Below are 22535 nucleotides of genomic sequence, written 5' to 3' on the forward strand. Positions count from 1 at the left end.
TATTTCAAGAGGAAAAAAAAAAGGAAGTTTATAGCAATAAGTACATTCATTTAAAAATATTTTAAGTAAATAACCTCAATAATATCTCAGGGACCTAGAAGAGCAAGAACAAACCAAATCCAAAATTAACAAAATGAAAGAAATAATGAAGATCAAAGTAGAAATAAATAAAATAGAAACTACAAAAAAATTCAAAACATCAGTGAAAGAAATAGTTGGTTTTTGAAAGGTTAAAAAATCTTCAGCTAAATTAAATGAAAGAAAAAATATTCAAATAAATAAAATCAGAAAAAGAGACATTAGAACTGATACCATAGAAATATAAAGATCATTAGGGACTATTATGAACAACCTGTGAGACAACAAATCTGAAAATCGAGAAGAAATGGATCAATTTCTAGATTCATGTTACCTACCAAACTTGAAGATGAAGGCACAAAAAAACACACGCAGCAATCAGTCCCACTAGTGCTCTCCTGTAATTGGAAGTGCCTCCAGCTGGGGAACTGGAGTCAATGGTTATCAGTATGTTTTATTGCATTCTTTAAAAAAAATAGGGGGCGGGGAGTATTTACTTGAAAGGCAGAGTTACAGAGAGAGGTCTTCCATCTACTGGTTCACTCCCCGAATTGCTACAATAGCCAGGGCTTGTCCCAAGCCAAAGCCAGGAGTTAGGAGATTCATGTGAGTCTCCCACATGGAGAATGGGAATGTGAGAGGGAGTAAGAAGAAGGGTTGGAGCTTGGGTGGGATCTATTACTGTATTCCTAAATCTGCATATATGAAGTATATGAAACTTGTATAACGTAAATAAACTTAAAAAAAAAAGACTTATAAGGAGATGAAGGCCTGGGTTTTAGGTGGAAGCCATAGAGATGGAAAATAAAGAGCAAATGTAAATGTGATAAGGTTCTTTGATGGTCATGTCTAAGTGGGGTCCCATGGGCATCTTATAATTGGGTGTCCATCTTTCCCGAATTGGGAGTTTTCAGTTGTTAATTCATTGAATAGGGGTGTGTATGTCTGTGTGTGTGTGGCTTTTCCCTTTTCTTCACCTTCTGAGACACTACTCCCCATCTCTTCCAAATGAATATCTGCTTGTTTAATAAAAGCTTCCTCCATACTTTACTTTTTTTTCTATAGGGTATTTCAAAAGATCTGCCTTCAAATTCAGATATTCTTTCTTCTGCTTGTTCTAGTATGTTGTTAAAGCTTTCAGCTGTATTTTTTATTTTACTTCTCAAGTTCTCCATGTATAAGATTTAAGTTTTAAAAAATTATATTTGCTATTCAAGTTTCATATATTTCATATATATAGATTTAGTAACACAGTGGCACTTCTCCCCCCATATTCTCCCTCCCACTCACACTCCAACCCTTCTTCCTCACTCTTGGACTCCCACTCCTATTTTTTACAATGATCTATTTCCAGTATACTTAATGATTGTATAGTTACCCCTAATCTAAGTGGAAGAGCTCAACACATAGTATGAAACAAAACAAAACAAAACACACTGTTCCTCAATGGAAGAGACAAGGGCTATAAGAAATCATCATTCTCAATGTCCATTTCACTCCAATACAATACATTTCAGATATCCTATTAGTTGCCCCAAATCAGGGAAAACATGGTATGTCTCTTTGAGGGCTGGCTTATTTCACTAAGTATAATGGTTTCCAGGTGCAACATACATGCTGCAAATACATTATTTCATTTTTTTAATAGCTGAGTAGTACTCCATAGTGTGTGTGTGCATGTGTGTATGTGTGTGTGTGTGTGTGTGTATATATATATATATAATAATTTCTTTATTCAGTCAACAGCTGATGGGCATCTGGGTTGATTCCATATCTTAGCTACTGTGAACTGTGCTACAATGAATATGGGGGGTACAGATAACCCTTTCAGATTCTAATTTCTTTTGGTTTGGGTAAATTCCCAAAAATGGGGTGAATGGATCATATGGTAGGTCTATATTCCAATTTCTGAGGTATCTCCATACTGTCTCCCACAGTGACTGCACCAGTTCATATTCACATCAACAGTGGATTAGGGTACCTTTTCCCCCACATCCTTGCCAGCATTTACTATTTGTTGATTTCTGTATGAAAGCCATTATAACTGAAGTGAGGTGAAACCTCACTGCGGTTTTGATTTGCATGTCCCTGATGGCTAGGGATCCTGAACATTTTCTCAATTGTCTGTTGGCCATTTGAATCTCCTCTTGAAAAACACCTGTTTAAGTCCTTCACCCATTCCTTAACTGGGTTCTCTGTTCTGTTGTTGTTCAGTTTCTTGAACTCTTTATATCTGGATATTAATACTTTATCGGTTGTATAGTTTGCAAATAATTTCTCCCATTCTGTTGAGTGCCTCTTCACGATGTTCAGTGTTAATTATGCAGTGCAGAAGCTTTTCAATTTTATGTAATCCCACTTGTCAATTTTGGCTTTGATTGCCTGTGCCTGTGGGGTCCTTTCCAAGAACTCTTTGCTTATGGCCAATGTCTTGCAGAGTTTCCCCAATGTTCTTGAGTAATTTGATGGTATCATGTTGTAGAATGAGGTCTTTGATCCATTTAGAGTGGATTTTTATGTAAGGTGTAAGGTATGGGTCTAGTTTCATACTTCTGCATGTGGAGATCCAGTTTTCCAACACCATTTGTGGAAAAGACTGTCTTGGCTCCAAAGGTTGATTTGAGCTCCCTTGTCAAAGATAAGTTAGTTCTAGATGTGTGTATTAATTTCTGGAGTTTCTATTCAGCTCCATCGGTCTACACATCTATTTTTGTGCCAGTACCAGGCTGTTTTGATTCTAACTGGCCTGTAGTATGTGTTAAAATCAGGTATTGTGATGCCTCTCACTTTGTTTTTGTTGTGTAAGATTACTTTAGCTATTTGGGGTCTCTTGTGTTTCCATATGAATTTCAGTATCATTTTTTTTAAGATCTGTAAAGATTGTCCTTGGTATTATGATTGGGATCACACTGAATCTAAATTGCTTTTGGTAGCATGGACATTTTGATGATTGCTATTCTTCCAATCCATGAACATGGAAGATTTTTCCATCTTTTAATGTCTTCTATTTCTTTCTTTAGCGTTTTGTAATTTTCATCTGAGAGATCTTTGAGGTATTTGATGCTTTTAGGAGCTACTATGAATGGGAATGATGTTCAAATTTCTTTCTCAATGCCCAGGTCAGAGCCACAGATCTTATTGGCTCTAAGCTGAAAAGCCCTTCACTCAGCCCAGCTTCCAAAGTGACCACTGCAGCTGAGGGGATGGCCAAGTAGGGTCAGCAACACTGCAGGCAGAACTGTAAATTTCTTGTTAGAGATGCCACCTGCCTTCACCTGGCCAGCTCTCCTCCCAGGCCAGCCAAGTAATGAAAGTCAACAGAGTGCCTTCCCCCAGGAAGTTCACACCTCCCTTAGGATGTACCCCATGTGAAGAGATAGGTAGGTCTGGGCCTCTTAACTTACAAGGCCTAAAGCCCAACAGATTATTATCAAGCCCCTTCTGTCAGGTTCTATTTGCCTCTCAATCAGAAAACTTAATTGTAGCTTAGACAGCACCTTTCTTAGCTCCTCTAATAATGACTCTGTCCTTTGTTCTAGACCCTGTCTAGAGCACTTGGGCCTCATTCCTTTGTAATCATAACCTCTACTCTACCACCAATGGCTCTACTCCCAACCTGTGTGTACTGATGGTCCTCTTCCCCACTTAATGCTGTATAATTGTTCAGACCTGGTTAATGCCACTCTTAGGATCATTGGTTACTATCCTCACCCTGTCTTTTATGACCTTCTAAATATGATCAGAGTCGGCAAACTTGGAAGGCTTCCATAGCCTTGGCAACTCATGACGAGAGCCTCAGGTGGTTACTGGTGCCATAAACTAGAGTGTCAATTTGTTGGGTCAACAACAGGAGTCACTGTGCACTTGCTCCTCATGTGGGATCTCTGTCCTTAATGTGCTGTACATTGTGATTTAATGCTATAACTAGTACTCCAACAGTATGTTTCACTTTGTGTTTCTATGTGGGTGCAAACTGTTGAAATCTTTATACTAAATTGATCTTCTGTATATAAAGAGAATTGAAAATGAACCTTGATGTGAATGGAAGGGGAGAGGGAGAGGGAGATGGGAGGGTTGCGGGTGGGAGGGAAGTTATGGGGGGGGGGGAAGCCATTGTAATCCATAAGCTGTACATTGGAAATTTGTATTCATTAAATAAAAGTTAAAAAAAAATTTCTTTCTCAGCCATAACACTGTCTGTGTATACAAAGGCTATTGATTTTTCTGTGTTGCTTTTATATCCTGACACTTTAACAAACTTTTTAATGAGTTCCAATACTCTTAGTGGAGTCTTTTGTATCCACTATATATAGGATCATGTCATATGCAAATATGGATAGTTCGACTTCCTTCTTTACAATTCCTATCCCTTTGATTTTTCTTGCCTAATGGCTCTGGCTAAACTTTCCAGGACTACATTAAATGGCTATAGTGAGAGTACGCGTCCTTTATTGATTCCGGATCTTAGTGGGGAAAGTGTTCAGCTTTTCCCCATTCAATAGGATGCTTGTCCTGGGTTTGTCATAAATTGCCTTGATTGTGTTGATGAATGTTCCTTCTATACCCAATTTGATTAGGTTTTTCATCATAAAAGATGTTGTATTTTATCAAATTCTTTCTCTGCAACTATTGAGATAACCATATGGTTTTTGCTCTTCAATTTGTTAATGTGATGCATCACATTTATTGATTTGCAAATGCTGGACCATTCCAGCATACCAGGGATAAATCCCACTTAGTCTGGGTAAATGATCTTTCTGATGTGTTGTTGGATTGATTAGCTAGTAGTTTCTTGAGGATTTTTGGATCTATGTTCATCAGGAATATTGGGCTATAGTTCTCTTTCTCTGCTGCATCTTTTTCAGTTTTAGATATTAATGTGATGCAGGCTTCATAAGAAGAGTTTGGGAGGATTCCTTCCATTTCAATTATTTTGAATAGCTTGAGAAAAATTGGAATTAAGTTCTTTAAATGTCTTGTAGAATTCAGTAGTGAAGCCATTCAGTTCTGGGATTTTCTTTGTTGCAAGGGTCTTTATTATTGATTCAATTTCCATCTTGGTTATTCATCTTTCAGGTTTTCTGTATCCTCCTGACTCAATTTTTGCAGATTGCATATTTCAAGGAATCTATCCATTTCTTCTAGGTTTCCAAATTTATTGGCACATGGCTCTTTGTAGTAATTTCTGATGATTCATTTCTGTGGTGTCTTGTTACATTTCCTTTTTCATCTCTGATTTTATTGATTTGGGTTTTCTACCTCATTTTTTTTTTTTTTTTGACAGGCAGAGTGGACAGTGAGAGAGAGAGAGAGACAGAGAGAAAGGTCTTCCTTTGCCGTTGGTTCACCCTCTAATGGCCGCCGCGGTAGGGCGCTGCAGCCGGCGCACCACGCTGTTCCGATGGCAGGAGCCAGGTGCTTCTCCTGGTCTCCCATGGGGTGCAGAGCCCAAACACTTGGGCCATCCTCCACTGCACTCCCTGGCCACAGCAGAGAGCTGGCCTGGAAGAGGGGCAACCGGGACAGGATCGGTGCCCCGACCGGGACTAGAACCCGGTGTGCCGGCGCCGCAAGGCGGAGGATTAGCCTGTTGAGCCACGGCGCCGGCCTCTACCTCATTTTTTTTGTTAGTTGGGCCAATGGTGTATCACTTTTGTTTATTTTATTTTTTTTTAAAAAACAGCTCTTCATTTGCTGATCTTTTGTATTTCTTTTAGTTTCAATTTTATTTCTTCTTTAATATTAATTCTTTTTTCCTGTTAGTTTTGGGTTTTGTTTGCTGTTGTTTTTCTGGGTCCTTGAGATGCACTGATAGCTCATTTATTTGGTACCTTTCCAATTTCCTCATGTAGGCACTGACTGCTATAAACTTTCCTCTTAACACTGCTTTTGCTGTATCCTGTAAATTTTGATATGTATTGTTGTCTTCATTTGTTTCCAGAATTTTTTTTGATTTCTCTTTTGACTTCTTCTATGACCTAGTGCTTATTCAGGAGCATGTTGTTGACTCCATGTGCTTGCACATATCTAGAGATTCTTGTTATTGATTTCCAGCTTTATTCTATTGTGGTCGAGAAGATGCATGGTATGATTTCTATTTTTTTTTAAATTTGCTGATTCTTGCTTTATGGCCTAGCATATGGTCTATCCTAGAAAAAGTTCCATGCACTAATGAGAAGAATATGTACTTTGTCACTGTTTTGTAGATATGTAAGTCTATTTGGTCTATAATGCCAATTAACTCTATTGTTTCCCTGCTAATTTTTCTGTTTGATTGATCTGTCCATTACTGAAAGCAGAGTACTGAAGTTCTCCATTACTACTGTATTGGATTCTATATCTTCCTTTAGGTCCATTAACATTTCTTTTAAATAGCCAGGCACCCTGTAATTGGGTGTGTATACATTTATTATAGTCTTCCAGTTGAATTGATCCCTTAATCATTACATAGTGTCCTTCTTTGTCTCTTTTAAGTTTTTATGTTAAAGTCTATTTTGTCTCATTACACCAGCTGTTTTTTGGTTTCTGTTAGCATGAAATCTCTTTTTCCATGCTTTCACTTTTAGTCTGCATGTATCTTTGTTGGTGAGCTGTGTTTCTTGTAGGCAGCAAATAGATGAGTCTTGTTATTTAATCCCTTCAGCCAGTCTGTATCTTTTAACTGACTTGGCCCTGCCATTTTCCCATAAATATTCCTATTGTTTACTACTGATTTCTTTCGTACTTCTATTGGGGGATTTTCAGCATTCTCATTCTTTCATAATAATGGCTGTCTTTCTGTGTGTAAGCAAGTCCTTAACCTAATTTTGTTATGCTAGATGAGTGGCGATAAATTCTTTCAATTTTTTATTTGCTATGGAAGGTCTTTATTTCACCTTTATTCACAAATGAGAGCTTTGCAGGGTATATATTCTGGGTTGGCAGGTTTTTTTTCTTTTAAGACTTGGACTATATCTCGCCATTCCCTTCTAGCCTGTAGGGTTTCTGCTGAGAAGTCAACTATGATTCTAACTGGAGATCCTTTCAAAGTAATCTGGTGTTTCTCTTGTGCACATTTTAGAAACTTCTCTTTATGTTTTACCTGTGGTGAGTTTAATCACAATGTGTTGCGGTGAAGGTCTTTTCTGCTTTCTTTCTTCAAAGTAGGGGAGTTTTCTGTAATTCACTAAATAGGCTTTCTAGACCATTCTCTTTTCATACCTTCAGGAACTCCTACAACCTGTATGTTGGGTCATTTGACAGTATCCCACAGATCTCTAACACTGCTTTTAAGTTTTCTTCTTGCCTTTTTTTTTTTTTTTTTTTTGGTCTGACTGTAAGATTTCCAAAGATTTGTCTTCTAGTTCAGATATTCTTTCTTCTGCCTTGCCCAGTCTGCTATTGTGGCTTTCCTCTGCATTTTTTATTTGATCTACTTAGTTCTTCATTTTTAATATTCTACTTTGATTTTTCTTTAAAATATCAATTTCATAGGAAAAATTTTCATTCATGTCATGTATAGTTTAGTTTGTGGATTTGCTTCTGAACGCTTTTGAGTAATTCTAGGATTAATTTTTTGAACTCCATTTCTGGCATTTCCTCAATCTCTTCATCTTTGCATTCTAATACTGAAATGTTTATGTGTTCCTTTGGGGGGGGGGCGGTCATGGTGTCTTCCTTATTCTTGTTTCTTGAATTTCTGCATTTGTTTTTAGACATTTGTGGAGTTGATTTTTTTTTCTTCTGATAGCTTTTATCTTTGAGCTATGCCTTGTGGCTTAGTGGAAGGAATGTCTGCACTTTCAGTGAATACCTAGAGATGTGTGGTGGGTGTGGCCAGGGAGCTTTGGTCAGTGCTCAAGGATGAGGTGAATTTCCAGGGTAACATGCAGTTTGGGCATGGAAGATCTTAATACCCAGCTACACTCTGCACTTTCTCATATAACCAACGAGTCCCCAGTTTCAGCACGCAAGGCTACCACAGTCACTGATTCCAGCCTGTCCAGTCAACAGAGAGGCAGATATTTCCAGAGACAGTTCCACCTCGGTGTCTTGACCGTGGGAGGTTTTGGGTGCTCCACTGTCCCATGTGGCTGCCCAGCCATCAATCCAGGCTCAAAGTCAGTGGGGATGGCAGACCATTCCCTCCTTCTCTGGATCACGCTACACACAAAAGCCACTGGCTGAACACTGCTGCTAGCACTGCCAATTAGGAGCTTGCACAAAAGCTTCCATAGTTGCTGCCCTAACCCAAAATGGTGGCCGCCCTCTCTCAAATGGGCAGCAGGTATTGTTTTGGGAAGTTGTGGGAAAACAAATGTCCCTCTCCACTTCTACTGGGTCCACAGGTAACCACCAGCAACCACCAGTCTGGACCCAGGCCATGTTCTCCCTCCAGCTCTATCACCATAGGTTGCTGCAAGGTTGGTCCCATCTGTGTCTCTAAACTGCTGCCTGCTCTGGCTCTCGGCAGCTGCGGCTGCATTTGTGCTGTACGTCCACACCCTCCACACAGGTGCACACTATTTTACCTCCTCCCATAGTACTTCTAGGGCAGTTGTCTCTCCAACTCTCCCCTGGGAGTCACTTCCTACACTTTTCTCTTCATGCTGCAAACATGTTGCTCCCTATTCTACCATTTTGAAATCCTCCATTTGGTTCTTTTTCAGTATCTCTTATCTGCTGAATTTCTCATTCATACAATGCAATGTCTTCCTAATTTCTTTTTTTTTTTTTTAAAGATTTTATTTGAGAGGTAGAGTTAGTGACAGACAGAGGGAAAGACACAAAGAAAGATCTTCTATCCACTAGTTCACTTGCCAAATGTCCACAATGGCTAGAGCTGGGGCAATCTGAAGCCAGGAGCCTCTTCTGGGTCTCCAATTGGGTGCAAGGGCCCAAGGATTTGGGCCATCTTCCACTGCTTTCCCAGGCCATAGCAGAGAGCTGGATCAGAAGAACAGCTGAGACTTGAACTGGCACCCACATGGGCTGCCGGTGACATAGACGGAGGCTTAAGTCTACTGTGCCACAGTGCCGGCCAGTCTTCCTAGTTTCACTGAATTTTATTCTCCTGTATATCAATAAGCTTCTTTCTAATCATTCCTCTGAATTGTTTTTAAAGATTTTATTTATTGATTTGAGAAGTGGAGTTACAGACAGTGAGAGGGAGAGACAGAGAGAAAGGCCTTCCATCCACTGGTTTACTCCCCAAATGGCTGCAATGGCTGGAGCTGAGCCGATCCAAAGCAAGGAGCTAGGAGCTTCTTCCAGGTCTCCCACACGGTGCAAAGCTCAGAGATTTGGGCCATCTTCCACTGCTTTCCCAGGCCATAGCAGAGAGCTATATTGGAAATGGAGCAGCCGGGAGTAGAAATGACACCTATGTGGGATGCCAGTGCTGCAGACGGAGGATTAACCTACTACACCACAGTGTGGGCCCCCTCCTTTGAATTCTTCATTAGGCATTTCATCAGTCTCCTCTTCTTTGAGTTCTGTTGCTAAAGAATTATTCCATTCCTTTAAACACAGGATGTTGCCCTGTTTTCTTTTCTTTTTTTTTTTTTTTTAACTGGCAGAGTGGACAGTGAGAGAGAAAGGTCTTCCTTTTTCCGTTGCTTCACCCCCCAATGGCCGCTGTGGCCAGCGCACCATGCTGATCCGAAGGCAGGAGCCAGGTGCTTCTCCTGGTCTCCCATGCGGGTGCAGGGCCCAAGGACTTGGGGCCATCCTCCACTGCCTTCCCGGGCCACAGCAGAGAGCTGGACTGGAAGAGGAGCAACTGGAATAGAATCCAGCGCCCCGACCAGGACTAGAAACTGGTGTGTCGGTGCCGCTGGCGGAGGATCAGCCTATTGAGCCGCGGCACCTGCGCCCTGTTTTATACTTGTGTCCCTACGCTGAAATTTGTATATGGGGTTGGTTGGTTATCTATGACTTTTATGATGTTTCCTTCACAGTAAATAACTATGGAGCCTGGTGGATTTTCCTCAGCAATGGTGGCAGTAAGGAATGTGATACATGTGTGCTCAGATGAAGTATGGGCCATCAGTGATTCTGGCAAGGGTGGCAGGGGAGTCAGTGGAGCATGGAACAAATGACCTCATTCAAGTGCAGTGAAGGGCTTTATATAGTGTGGAATTCACGCCCTCAGATCCAACTATGGTACAGGGTCAGCGGCAGACCAGCGATATGGTTCTCCCCCACTATGCTGTCACACTGTAGCAGCATGAGCTCTGAGAGTTGAGAGAAGACAATGCATGTTCCTTCTCCGAAGCAAAACTATAGGGTAGATTTCTGGTACCTCCCCTAACTGGGCACCAAGCTCATGACATCTTTGGATCTCTCCTGTTGTTAGGGTTACTAAAAAAACAAAACAAAACAAAACAAAACAAAACAAAACAAAACATCTCCTAGTCAAGTCTGTCTCTCTAACTCCAGTGCCACCTCTGGCTTGCAGAGCTCCAGAGGGAGGAGAAGGGGGCACAGTTAAGGATGTCTCTATGCTATACCTCATACAAAGCAGGTTGCCTGCAAATCCACTGGTGGAAAGCTTCAGGAAGCAACTGGCAATGCTTGAAAAAGTGTGTCCTGTACCAGAGAGGTGAAGACGCCTCATCATTATAGGCCTAGTCCTGTAGCATGCCACAAAATTAATCAGACAATATCAGAATTCCACTGAATTTCTGACTGGCAAACTCCCCTTCCAGTGCCTGGTGTGAGAAACTGTTCATGACTTCAAAACAGATCTGCACTTCCAGAGTGCAGCTACTGATGCTTTATAGGAGGCAAGTGAGGCTTAGCTGGCCCTCTAGAAGACACCAACCTGTGTGCTATCCATTCCAAACATGCAATAGTTACGCCAAAAGAAATCTAGCTAGCAGGCCACATATCCATGAAATGTGCTAAAGAATCCACAAAGATGAAACTCAGGTGGCCAACATGAAAAAATGCTCAGGATCACTAGCTATCAGGGAAATGCAAACCAAAACCACTATGATCCGGCCGGCGCCGTGGCTCACTAGGCGGTGCCACTGGCACCCTGGGTTCTAGTCCCAGTCGGGGTGCTGGATTCTGTCCCGGTTGCTCCTCTTCCAGCCCAGCTCTCTGCTGTGGCCCGGGAGTGCAGTGGAGCATGGCCCAGGTCCTTGGGCCCTGCACCACATGGGAGACCAGGAGGAAGTACCTGGCTCCTGGCTTCAGATCGGCGCAGTGCGCCGGCCACAAGGCACCAGCCATAGTGGCCACTTGGGGGGTGATCCAAAGGAAAAAGGAAGACCTTTCTCTCTGTCTCTCTCTCTCCCTCTCACTGTCTAACTCTGCCTGTCCCAAAAAAAAAACAAAACAAAAAACAAAAAACAAAAAAACCCACTATGATCCCAGTTAGAATGGCTCTCATACAGACATCAAAAAATAATAAATACTGGTGAGGTTTGGGGAAAAAGGTACCCTAATCCACTGTTGGTGGGAATGCAAACTAGTATAGTCAAAGTGGAAGACAGTATGGAGCTACCGCAGAAATCTGAAAATTGATCTACCCTATGACTCCTATGCCTATTGCAGCTCAATTCACAACAGCTAAGATATGGAATAAACCCAGATATCCATCAACTGATGACTGGGTAAAGAAAATGTGGATATATACACTATGGAATACTACTTAGCCATAAAAAGAATGAAATCCTGTTTTTTGCAACAAAATAAATGCAACTGGAAACCATTATGCATAGTGAATATGGCAGTCTCCAAGAGACAAATACTGTATGTTTATGTATAGCTTTTGTCTCTACTGTTGAGGAGCAGTGTTTTTCTATTTGTTGAATTTGTTACTTAGTGGAGGGTTACACTTATGATTATAAAATAAACCGAAAGTACATCACTATAAAAATTGAAAGGATTAAGAAAGAAAGGAGGGAGGGTGCGAGTGTGCATGGGTAGTATCATTATGCTCCTAAGTATGTATATACCAAATATATGAAATTTGTTTACCATATATAAATGAAAAATTTATATAAAAAATCCACTATGAGGGGAAACATTTCATTCTCAAAAAAATAAATTTTTTTTCTCTTCTTCCTGTTATTGATAGTTACGAATGTCTTTATATTTTTTGCATGGGTCAAAAAGGTACCTAAGTATATGACTGCGAGTAGAAAAATAGGAGACAGAAATCAGATATGGGCAATTTTTCTATTTTCACTTGTGTGTGGATTTTTATTATAAATGTGGGGATGTAAAACATTAATGCAAATCAAAATGTTTCAGTGAACAAGTTTTATCAGTTCAGTTTAATTGTAGTTGTAAATAAGTGCATTAACCTTTCCTGGACAACACCAGCATTTACATTTTTTTAAACAAGTAAATTTCTTATTGATGGCAACTAACTGGTTTTTGCACCACTGTTTCCACATGGTAGATTCCATCCACTGATTATACATTTCTGAGCTGTCCTATATCTAAGTACCTGTTTTAATTGTTATCTGTCTTCTGTGCTGTTTCTGAAAGTTTGCTACTAAATTATGTGAAACTGTAAAAAACAAAATCTCCCAATGAAGAAAGGCCAGGCCAGATGGCTTCACTGCTGAATTCTGCCAAACCTTTACTGAGGAACTAACACCAATTCTTCTCAAACTATTCAAAAAAAGGAAAAGGGAAGAGATTCTTCCAAACTCATTATAGGAGGCCAGTATTTTCCTGATACCAAAATGAGGCAAGAACACACAAAAAAAGATGATAGGTCAATATTCCTGATCAACATAGATGCAAAAATCCCCAGAAGAATATTAACAAATCAAATCCAACACTACCTCAAAAAGATCATTTATTACAATCAAGTGGGACTTACCCCAGGGATGCAGAGGTGGTTCAACATACGAAAATAAGCAAATGTTACTACAACACATCAACAGAATGAAGCATAAAAATCATATAATCATTTCAATAGATGCAGAAAAAGCATTTGATAAAATTCAACAACCTCTCATGATAGAAACCCTGAGCAAAACACATATAGAAGAATTATAATCTCATCACATTAAAGGTTACCTAGGACAGACTCACAGCCAACATCATACTGAATGGGGAAAAGCTGCAATCATTTCCTTCAAAATTGGGAACAAGAAAAGAATGCCCACTCTCACTGCTTTTATTTACCTATAGTCATTAGCCCAGAAAAAGAAATAGAAGGCATTAAACAGATAGGGAGAAGTAAAATGGTGTCCTGGTTTGTAGATAGTATGATTCTATACATAGAAAAGCCTAAAAGACTAGTTAAGCCTAAAAGACTGTAGTCTACTAAAAGACAATTAGAAGTGATAAACAAATCAGTAAAGTTGCAGGATACAGAATCAACAAACAAAATTAGCAGGATTTTTATATACCAATAATGAACTTCTTAGAAATCTTTTAAAGCCATGTCATTTACTAGACATAGAAAAAAAATATCCAGGAATAATTTTAACCAAGAAAGTAAAAGACCTCAATAATGAAAATTACCAAACTCTAATGAAAGAAATCGAAGACAACACACACAAAAATGGAAAGACCTCCCATTTTCATGGATTAGATGAATTAACATTGCTAAAATGTACATACTAACCAAAACAATCTACAGATTCAATATGATCCTGTAATAATGTCAATGATATTCTTCACATAATTAGGAAAAACCACCTTAGAATTCATATGGAAACACAAAAGACTCCAAATAGTGAAAGTAATATTGAATAAAAATAACAAAGGTGGGCACACTGCAATACTTGGTTTCCAGACCTAGTGCGGAGCTACAGTAAACGAAAGAGCATAGCATTAGCATAAAAACAGACACAGACCAATGGAACAGGACAGAGATCCTGGAAACAAACCCACACATCTACAGCCCAATGATTTTTCACAAAGCACTAAACTGATACACTTGGTGTTTCAGTGTCTTCAATAAACGGTGTTGGGAAAACTAGATATCCATATAAGAAAGGCTGAAGTTTGATGACTGTATCTCTCACCCTATGTAACAGTCAATTAAAAATGGACCAAAGAACTGTAAAACCAGAAAGTATGAAACCACTAGAAGAACACATGGGGTAAATACTTCAAACCATCAATATAGAGGTATGCACTGTGGCACTGTTTGTTAAACTACCGCTTGTGATGCTCACCTCCTTATACTGGAGTGCCAGTTTGAGCCCTGCCTGCACTGTCTCTGATCCAACTTTCTGCTAGTACATCCTGGGAGGCAGTGGATAATGGCTAAAATATTTGCATCTCTGTCACCCATTTGGGAGGCCTGGATGGAGTTCCAGGCTTCTGGCTTCAGCGTGGCTTTTGAAGGAATTCAGAGAGTGAAGGATGGGAGATTTCTGTTGTTTTGCCTTTCAAGTACATGAAAATAAACATTTTTTTAAAAAGTTTATTTATTTGAAAGGTGGAATTATGGAGAGGCAGAGGCAGAGAGAGAAGTCTTCCATCCACTGGTTCACTCTCCAAATGGCTGTAATGCCCAAGGGTGAGCCAGCCTGAAGCAAGGACCCAGGAGCTTCTTCCAGGTCTCCCATGTCGGTGCAGGGCCCAAACACTTGGGCCATCTTCCACTGCTTTCCCAAACCATTAGCAGGGAGCTGGATCAGAAGTGGAGCAGCTGACTCAAAACAGCACCCATATGGGCTGCCAAGGTTGCAGGCGGTGGCTTTATCTGCTATGCTGCAATGCCAGCCTCAACACATAAACAATTTTTAAAAAATCAGTATAGAGAAAGATTTTTGGGTAAGACCCCAAAAGCATAGGCAACAAAAGCAAAAATAGACACATGGGATCAAACTATGAAGCTTTTGTATAACAAATGACAACCTGCAGAATGGGAGAAAATATTCACAAACTATTAATCTGACAGAGGATTAATATTCAGAATTTAAGAAACTTGAAAAATAATCCAATTTAACTACATGTAAGTGATCTGAATAGACATTTATCAGAAGGAAAAACACAAAAGGCCACCAAGTATATGAGAAAATGCTCCATTAGCCATCAGGAAAATATAAATGAAAACCACAATGAAATATCACCTCATTCCAGTTATAATGGCTATTATCAAAAAAGCAAAAAACAAATGCTAACAAGGATGTGGAGAAAAGGAAAATTAAAACAATGTTGGTGGAAATGTACACCAGTAGTCATTGTGAGGATGAATATGGAAACTCCTTAAAAAACTAAAAATTGATCTACCATATTATTCAGATATCCCACTTATGGGTATAAATGCAAAAGAAATAAAATTAGCATATCAAAGAGATACTTTTACTTCCATGTTTATTGAGGCAGTATTCACAATAGCCAAGATATGAAATCAACTCAAGGGGCAGGAAAAGAGGAGTTAAAAACTCCAAACATAAAGAAATGGTAAGGAGATAAAAATGTTATACACATGTATCAAAATATCACACTGTACCCCATAAATATGCACAATTATGAAATATTAATTAAAAAAGTAAATATGACTAATATAGGAAAGAGAAAAATCAAAATGCTTTTAGGCTTCCATATTATTTCTCCAGAATATGGAATGTTAAAATTCTTGTCACCAAACGTTAAAATACAGAGAACATAACTTTTCCATATAATCAGATAAAAATGAAAGACACATGATTCAAAAATGGAGTATTTTGCAGCATTCAATTTCATAAGAAAATATTCAAATAAGCTCTAACTGTAAACATGTACTCATGAGAGATAAGTCTCATGAAACATTTATTTCTCATAAAATATATAAAATGGAAATATTTAATATATCTTCTAACTTTTGTTGTAGTAGCTACATAAAATATTGCATACCAACACATCAAAGATTAACATCACACAATTAATACCTGAAATGTGTTCTTCCAAAAGTCGACTTTCCTTCTCTCCACTGAGAGGTCACTTCAGTGGGCTGAAGAAAGCCTTCAAAAATATGCTCCCAGAGATAGAAACCTGGTAATTAAAAAAACAAAAGCATAAAACATTTACTATCTCACTTACTTTGATGAGGTCAGTTTATGTTCTGTTCCTAAATATTGTTTGATTATGAAACCAGAAATTTCCCCTCTTTGGTCTGTTGGTTGGCAGTGGTACCAAACAATGCTCAGAATCATCATGGCAGTTCATGTGTGAGAGACAGAGCTCAGAGGCTGTCAGGGTAAAACATGGGTTATGTTAAGGACTCTCATCTCCCTTACTCTAGATTTGAGAAAGCTGTAATTATCACTGGACATTTACGACACATCTTACTCTGAAATGAAATGTATTACGTCACAAAGTAAACTTCATGTGATTAGAACTGCTTTTATGGGGCCGGTGCCCGTGGCTCACTTGGTTAATCCTCCGCCTGTGGCGCTGGCATCCCATATGGGCACCGAGTTCTAGTCCCAGTTGCTCCTCTTCCAGTCCAGCTCTCTGTTGTGGCCTGGGAGGGCAGTGGAGGATGGCCCAAGTGCTTGGGCCCCTGCACTCACACAGGGAGACCAGGAGGAAGCACCTGGCTCCGGGCTTTGGATCAGTGTAGCTCCAGCCGTAGCGGCCATTTGGGGGGTGAACCAACGGAAGGAAGACCTTTCTCTCTGTCTCTCTCTCTCACTGTCTAACTCTGTGAAATAAAGAAAAAAAAAAAAAAAAAGAACTGCTTTTATAACAAACTAAGAGATTCATCACTTTGTTTCAGATAAAATCAGAGAAACTCATGTAACACATATACACTCAATATATCCAGGGGATATGACCTTCTCCTCACTTCAAACACACACCCCTGCCTGTATGACACTCTTCATAGATAAATGCCCACCCTTACATCTTTTCTTCTTCAAGAAGCCCCTCATGTTTTATCACTTCACTTGAAAGAAACTTTTAGGGTACAGGGTTGACAGTATCACACAATGGGGCAACATGGAGACCTTCGTAATACCTCTGGGAACCTTGCTGTAGCATTGAAAGATGTGTTTTATCCCATTCTCTCTGCTCCCTGGACACCAAAACAACCAACTTGGCCAATCAGAGAATGCTTTCAAACGCACTGGGCTCAGTAATCCTCCGCCACAAAAATGCCCATGTTCTATTCTCTAGAACTCATGAATGTATCACCGGATGTGGCACAAGAGACTTTCTAACGTGACTGGGTGGGCCCTGGATGATCACAGGAGCCGCACAGAGGGAAGTGCCTGGAAGGTCTGAGTGAGGGGAAGGACAAGTGAAGGTGGAGGCAGAGGGTCAGTGCGGTGTGGTGCTGTAAATCAGAAATGAGAGTGGCCTCTAGAAACCGCAAGAGACAAGGAAACAGAGTCTAGAGGTTCACAGACACTATGTTAGACTTCTGCATTCAAAAATGTCAGATGATAAATTTGTGTTTACTCTGATTCACTAAATGTGTGGTAATTTGTTAGGGCAGGTAGAGAAAACTATGGATAATGTAGATACAGATACTAATACTAGAAAAAGGGGTGACTCTCTGTGGTAGAGGCCTCCCCAAGGTCAAAGAGAAACTTATCCTGGAAATGGAATGTGGTCATTATCTACTTCCCTATGAATGCTTCAACTCTAGTTATTATCTGCTTCGATGTAACCATTTCAGCTTCTGCTTGCTAATCAGAGCAATGGTGTTAACCCTTGCCAGACACCATATAGCTCAGTATGTGTGTGAAAGAAACATCATCAGTAACTACGTGTGCACGCAGTATTTTATCAATTCATACAGAGGACATGCAACATTAGCATATTCAATTAAATGTATGCAAGTAACCATATAAAGGAGACAAAGAAGCTAAAACCATATATAAGGAAATACCCGTTTGTTCAGGCCTCCGGCTTTTGGATAAAAATCCAACTGGGCCTTATGCCGCCCCCAGTGATGGCAGCAGCTTCCTCTTCCTCCTCCTCCTCCTCCTCCTCAGAGGCTGCTTCCTGGCCATGGTGTCTTGTCTCTGTCCACAACTCCCACTACATAACAAATACTTAGAAATGTGGAAGCAGCTTTGGCATTGCGTAAGGGGGAGAGGCTTGAAGAATTCTGAAGACAATTGATTCACACAGAGGGCTCCTTCAAGAGATTATACTAGTGACTTATGCATCTCAGCAGAAGCCAGAACCAGAGACCGAATTATTCAGGAAAGTGTGTGAGGGAGCTTCTGGTTTAATGGAATGAATCCCTGCGACACATATGAAAAACTTAAAGGTTCTTAAGAATGCTATACCAGCAGAAACACGGTCATCTGGGGCTAAAAAGTGACAAACAGAAGTCAAAATGAATGCAGGCTGTTGAGTTCCTAAAACCCTACCTGCAGCAAACAGCCTGATGAAACCACTAGGCTGTGAACACACACCATCCTCTATGAAAACAGGGAGGATGACATTAAGGGTGGAGCAGAAGGGCCCAGAGGCCAGGCTGCAAGCCACAGATTATTCCCAGTCCTTAAAACCTAAGGGAGCTGACTTGGTTGCATATCCAAATTGCTTGGACCATCTGCTTCTTTTTCCTTCCACTTTTTTCCTGGGTTATCAAGGAGTATCTTCTGCCTGTGCCTGGGGAACAGGTTGAAAGAAGTACTCTTTGATAAAATCCACCTGGCCACCTACTGGAATGAAAAGAGTAAAGTCTAGAAACAAGAAAACATGTTTAAGATGTAAAATTAATGGCCGGCGCCGTGGCTCAACAGGCTAATCCTCCGCCTAGCGGCGCCGGCACACCGGGTTCTACTCCCGGTCGGGGCACCAGATTCTGTCCCAGTTGCCCCTCTTCCAGGCCAGCTCTCTGCTATGGCCCGGGAGTGCAGTGGAGGATGGCCCAAGTGCTTGGGCCCTGCACCTGCATGGGAGACCAGGAGAAGCACCTGGCTCCTGCCTTCGGATCAGCGTGGTGTGCTGGCCGCAGCGCGCCAGCTGCAGCGGGCATTAGAGGGTGAACCAACGGCAAAGGAAGACCTTTCTCTCTGTCTCTCTCTCACTATCCACTCTGCCTGTCAAAAATAAAAAAATAAATTAAAAAAAATAAGATGTAAAGTTAATTAAAAACAAGAAAGGGGAAGTGGAGATTTATAGAAGAAATTAATTTTGGAGTTGCTATTTAAAACTACTGTTATAACCTCACAGCCGGGGGTTTGGGTCTGAGGACTTGAAATTTAGAGGTGGAGCATAATCTCCAAGGATGTACAATTTACATGCAATCATGAATGAACTCATAAAACACTACCAGGTAGATACTATGCTATGTTTCTTTTCCTCTCCTTCCACTTTCCTTTTTTTTTTTTAAAAGCAAAATTAAAAAAAATATTTATTTATTTGAAAGCACAGTTACAGGTTGAGAGTGAGTGAGAGAGAGAAAAAAAAGAGAGAACAAATGCTTCCACCCGCTGGTTCACTCCCCAAATAGCTGCAATGGCTGCGGCTGGGCCAAGCTGGAGCCAGGAGCTTCTTCTGGGTCTCCTAGTTGGATACAAGGGCCCAAGCACTTGGGCCATATTCTACTGCTTTCCCAGGCGCATCAGCAGGGAGCTGGATCAGAAGTGAAGCAGCCGGGACTGGGACTGGAATCAGCACTGCAGGTGGTGGCTTAACCTGTTACACCACAATGCCGGCTCCTTCTCTGGTACTTTCTACCATATTCACTCTGAACACAGATTCATAGCATGTCCAAAGGGCCAATAAAGCCCCTTCTTTTAATCCACTAAATTCTGAGACTTCCATCTCTGAGTGTCCCATTCTCTAGTTGGTCATAATATGTATCCTGGAAAACTAAACTCTCATGATACTCAAGAGTAAAAATGCTCTGTGGGCAATTAAATTTAATCAGCAACATACTACATCCCCTTCTTGGACACCCGCAATGAACACTGGCATATTAAAGGCTCTGAGAAAGGTCTGCAAAAACACAACTTGTTGGACTTTGTTGTGTTCAGTGTTTCCCAAATTTATCTGCCCATCAAGGGCAGGGCCACATCTTCTACCTGTATAGAACTGTCCACTAAACACACAGATTCATGAAAATTCAGTTGACATAAGCATTTTAATATAAACTGCCATACAATCCACTCGTTGCATCGACAAAGCTGTGAGATACTGAACAGCAAAAATGGAATGTGGGTATTTGCCCTGAGACTGTCTAATGGAAAGTGAAAAAACACAGGCTACCTTAATTAACAAATCATGGCTAACTACATTAAGGGGCCCACATTGTGGTGCAGTTGGTAAAGCCTCCTCCGGTGATGTGGGCACCTCACGTGGGCACCAGGTATGTGGAGTCCCAACTTTCCACTTCCAATCCAGTTTCCTGCTAATGGCTTGGGAAAGCTGTGGAAGACTCAAGTGCTCGGGCCCCTGCCACCCATGTGGGAGACCCAGATGAAATTCCTGGCTTCCTGGGGCCGGCGCCGTGGCTCTCTTGGTTAACCCTCCACCTGCGGCACTGGCATCCCATATGGGCACCGGGTTCTAGTCCTAGTTGCTCCTCTTCTAGTCCAGCTCTCTGCTGTGGCCCAAGTGCTTGGGCCCTGCACCTGCATGGGAGACCAGGAGGAAGCACCTGGCTCCTGGCTGCGGACTGGAGTAGTTCTGGCAGTGGCGGCCATTTGGGGGGTGAACCAACGGAAGGAAGACCTTTCTGTCTCTCTCTCTCTCTGTATAACTCTGTCAAAAAAAAAAAAAAAAAAAAAATTCCTGGCCTCTGCCTGGTTGAGTGCTGCTGCTGCAGCCAGCTGCGAAGTGAGCCAGCAGATGGAAGACCTCTCTGACTCTCCCTCTATCTCTATCAAGTACATAAATCAACCTTAAGATGAATTCAGTATCAATAAAGTGCCTTTTGTGAACTATTGACTTACCAATGGCGGCTTTCCCCCAGATTTGTATATGGAGGTCCGGTTTTGTCCTCGTGGATTTATTTAGTATTTGGAGTCTAGCTTTAACTCTGAGTCGCTGCTCATTCCTTTCATCTATTTCCCAAGGATTCCATTCTTCACTTCCCAAGGTAGACTGTCCTGCTTTAAAACAAGGTTAACAGTGTTTACCATATGGAGTAGCTGCGGTTGTAGAAAGATTCAAGCTATGTAAATTAGCCTAATTGCATCACTTCCATTATTCAAAAAGATAAACCAACAGAATAAGGGGCTAAACGAACACAATTCAGAAAGAAGCGACTCAATTCCTACAGAACCCTTGCTCTGACAAACGACGAGGGGAACAAGAGGGTCTTAAGCCCAGGGCTGACTGTGCAGGCTTCCCGCTGCTCTCCGGCCTTTGGGAGACGTGCAGGAAACGGAATTCGTGCTTCGAAAGCGTGCGCGCCTGTCAGCGGGCGGGACTCGGGCCGGGAGTAAGGGACGCCCTCCAGTGCCCACCCCAGGCCTGCACGGGGGCTGGCGCAGCCTAGGCCGCGGGCTCCACGAGCCCCGGGGCTGGGCCCGCCGCCCCGCGTCCAGGCCGTGCCCTCGGCCCTACCTCGGCCGCGCCTCCCCGGCGCCAGGGCCGCCCCTTTCCGGAGCCCCCGCGAGGCGGCGGCCGGCGGCCGGCGGCGGCTCCCGAAGAAGACTTGGTAGGCGGCGTAGAAGGAGAAGAGGCAGTAGAGGGCGATGAGAAACGCGCAGAGGCGCTTCCGCGTCAGCCGCATCCCAGGCTGGTGGGGCGCCAGGCCGCCGCCGTCGCCGCCAACGCCCCCACGGAGGGGCGCGGGAGGAGCCGCGGCGCTGTGCAGCGGCGTCCAGTAGAGGTCCACGCCGGGCGGAGGGAGGCGCCGGAACCGGCCCCGCCCCGCCCACGCAGCCCCGCCCCCGGGCGCGCAGGCCCCGCCCCCGGAGCGCGCGGGTTTCGCAGTGCGGCGGCGTCCAGTACAGGTCCATGTCGGGCGGAGGGAGGTGCCGGAAGCGGCCCCGCCCCGCCCACGCAGCCCCGCCCCCGGGCGCGCAGGCCCCGCCCCCGGTGCGCCCAGGTCTAACAGTGCGGCGGCTTCCAGTACAGGTCCACGCTGGGCGGAGGGAGGCGCCGGAACCGGCCCCGCCCGCGGCTCCTCCGCCCCGCCCACGTGGGGCCCTCCCCTCCCACGAAGGCCCCGCCCCCGGAGCGAGCAGGGCTCCCTGGCTTGGATTAAGGGCATCTCTTCTGAGCAGTTTTCAGAAGTGGGAAAGAGTGGCTGTACCTGTGACCCCTACGCCGTACCCCCTGTTGCATCCTTCCACCTTCTTGGTCATGTTACCTTTGTGAAATATGAAAACCAGCACCCGAATTGGTGCGTGATGGTGCCAGGAAGGCATGAACCATGTCATTTCTTTGTTCAATGTGGAATCCCCAGTGCCTAGGATAGGGTCATTGGTGGGTGAGTGAACAGGAATGGCGGTGGTTGCACAGCATCGGGACTGTGATTAAAGCGGCTCAATTGTGTAGAAATGGTGAAAATGGCAAACTTCAGGTTATAGATGCCTGATCGCAATAAAAATACGAAACACTTTTAAAGGTGTTTTATTTATTATTGGAGCCTT

At 42.3% G+C, this 22535-nt stretch overlaps 1 protein-coding gene across 2 annotated transcripts in view; it reads right to left on the reverse strand.

The window, feature by feature from the left end:
* The window catches only part of RXYLT1 (ribitol xylosyltransferase 1), a 32588-nt gene extending 10840 nt beyond the window's left edge, over positions 1-21748 (reverse strand). The window contains exons 1-3 of one of the 2 annotated variants that reach the window (XM_062203310.1): positions 21502-21748; positions 20886-21041; positions 15915-16017 (exon numbers count right to left, since the gene is read on the reverse strand). In XM_062203310.1, the coding sequence (XP_062059294.1) occupies positions 15915-16017; positions 20886-21041; positions 21502-21670 (428 nt within the window). In that variant the 5' untranslated portion in view covers positions 21671-21748. Of the gene's footprint in view, positions 1-15914; positions 16018-20885; positions 21045-21501 lie in introns of both variants that reach the window. The other variant, XM_062203309.1, reaches the window with a different exon arrangement.
* Positions 21749-22535: the final 787 nt, after the last annotated feature.

This window comes from Lepus europaeus, chromosome 10 (assembly GCF_033115175.1).
Source record: "Lepus europaeus isolate LE1 chromosome 10, mLepTim1.pri, whole genome shotgun sequence".
Taxonomy (NCBI): Eukaryota; Metazoa; Chordata; class Mammalia; order Lagomorpha; family Leporidae; genus Lepus; species Lepus europaeus.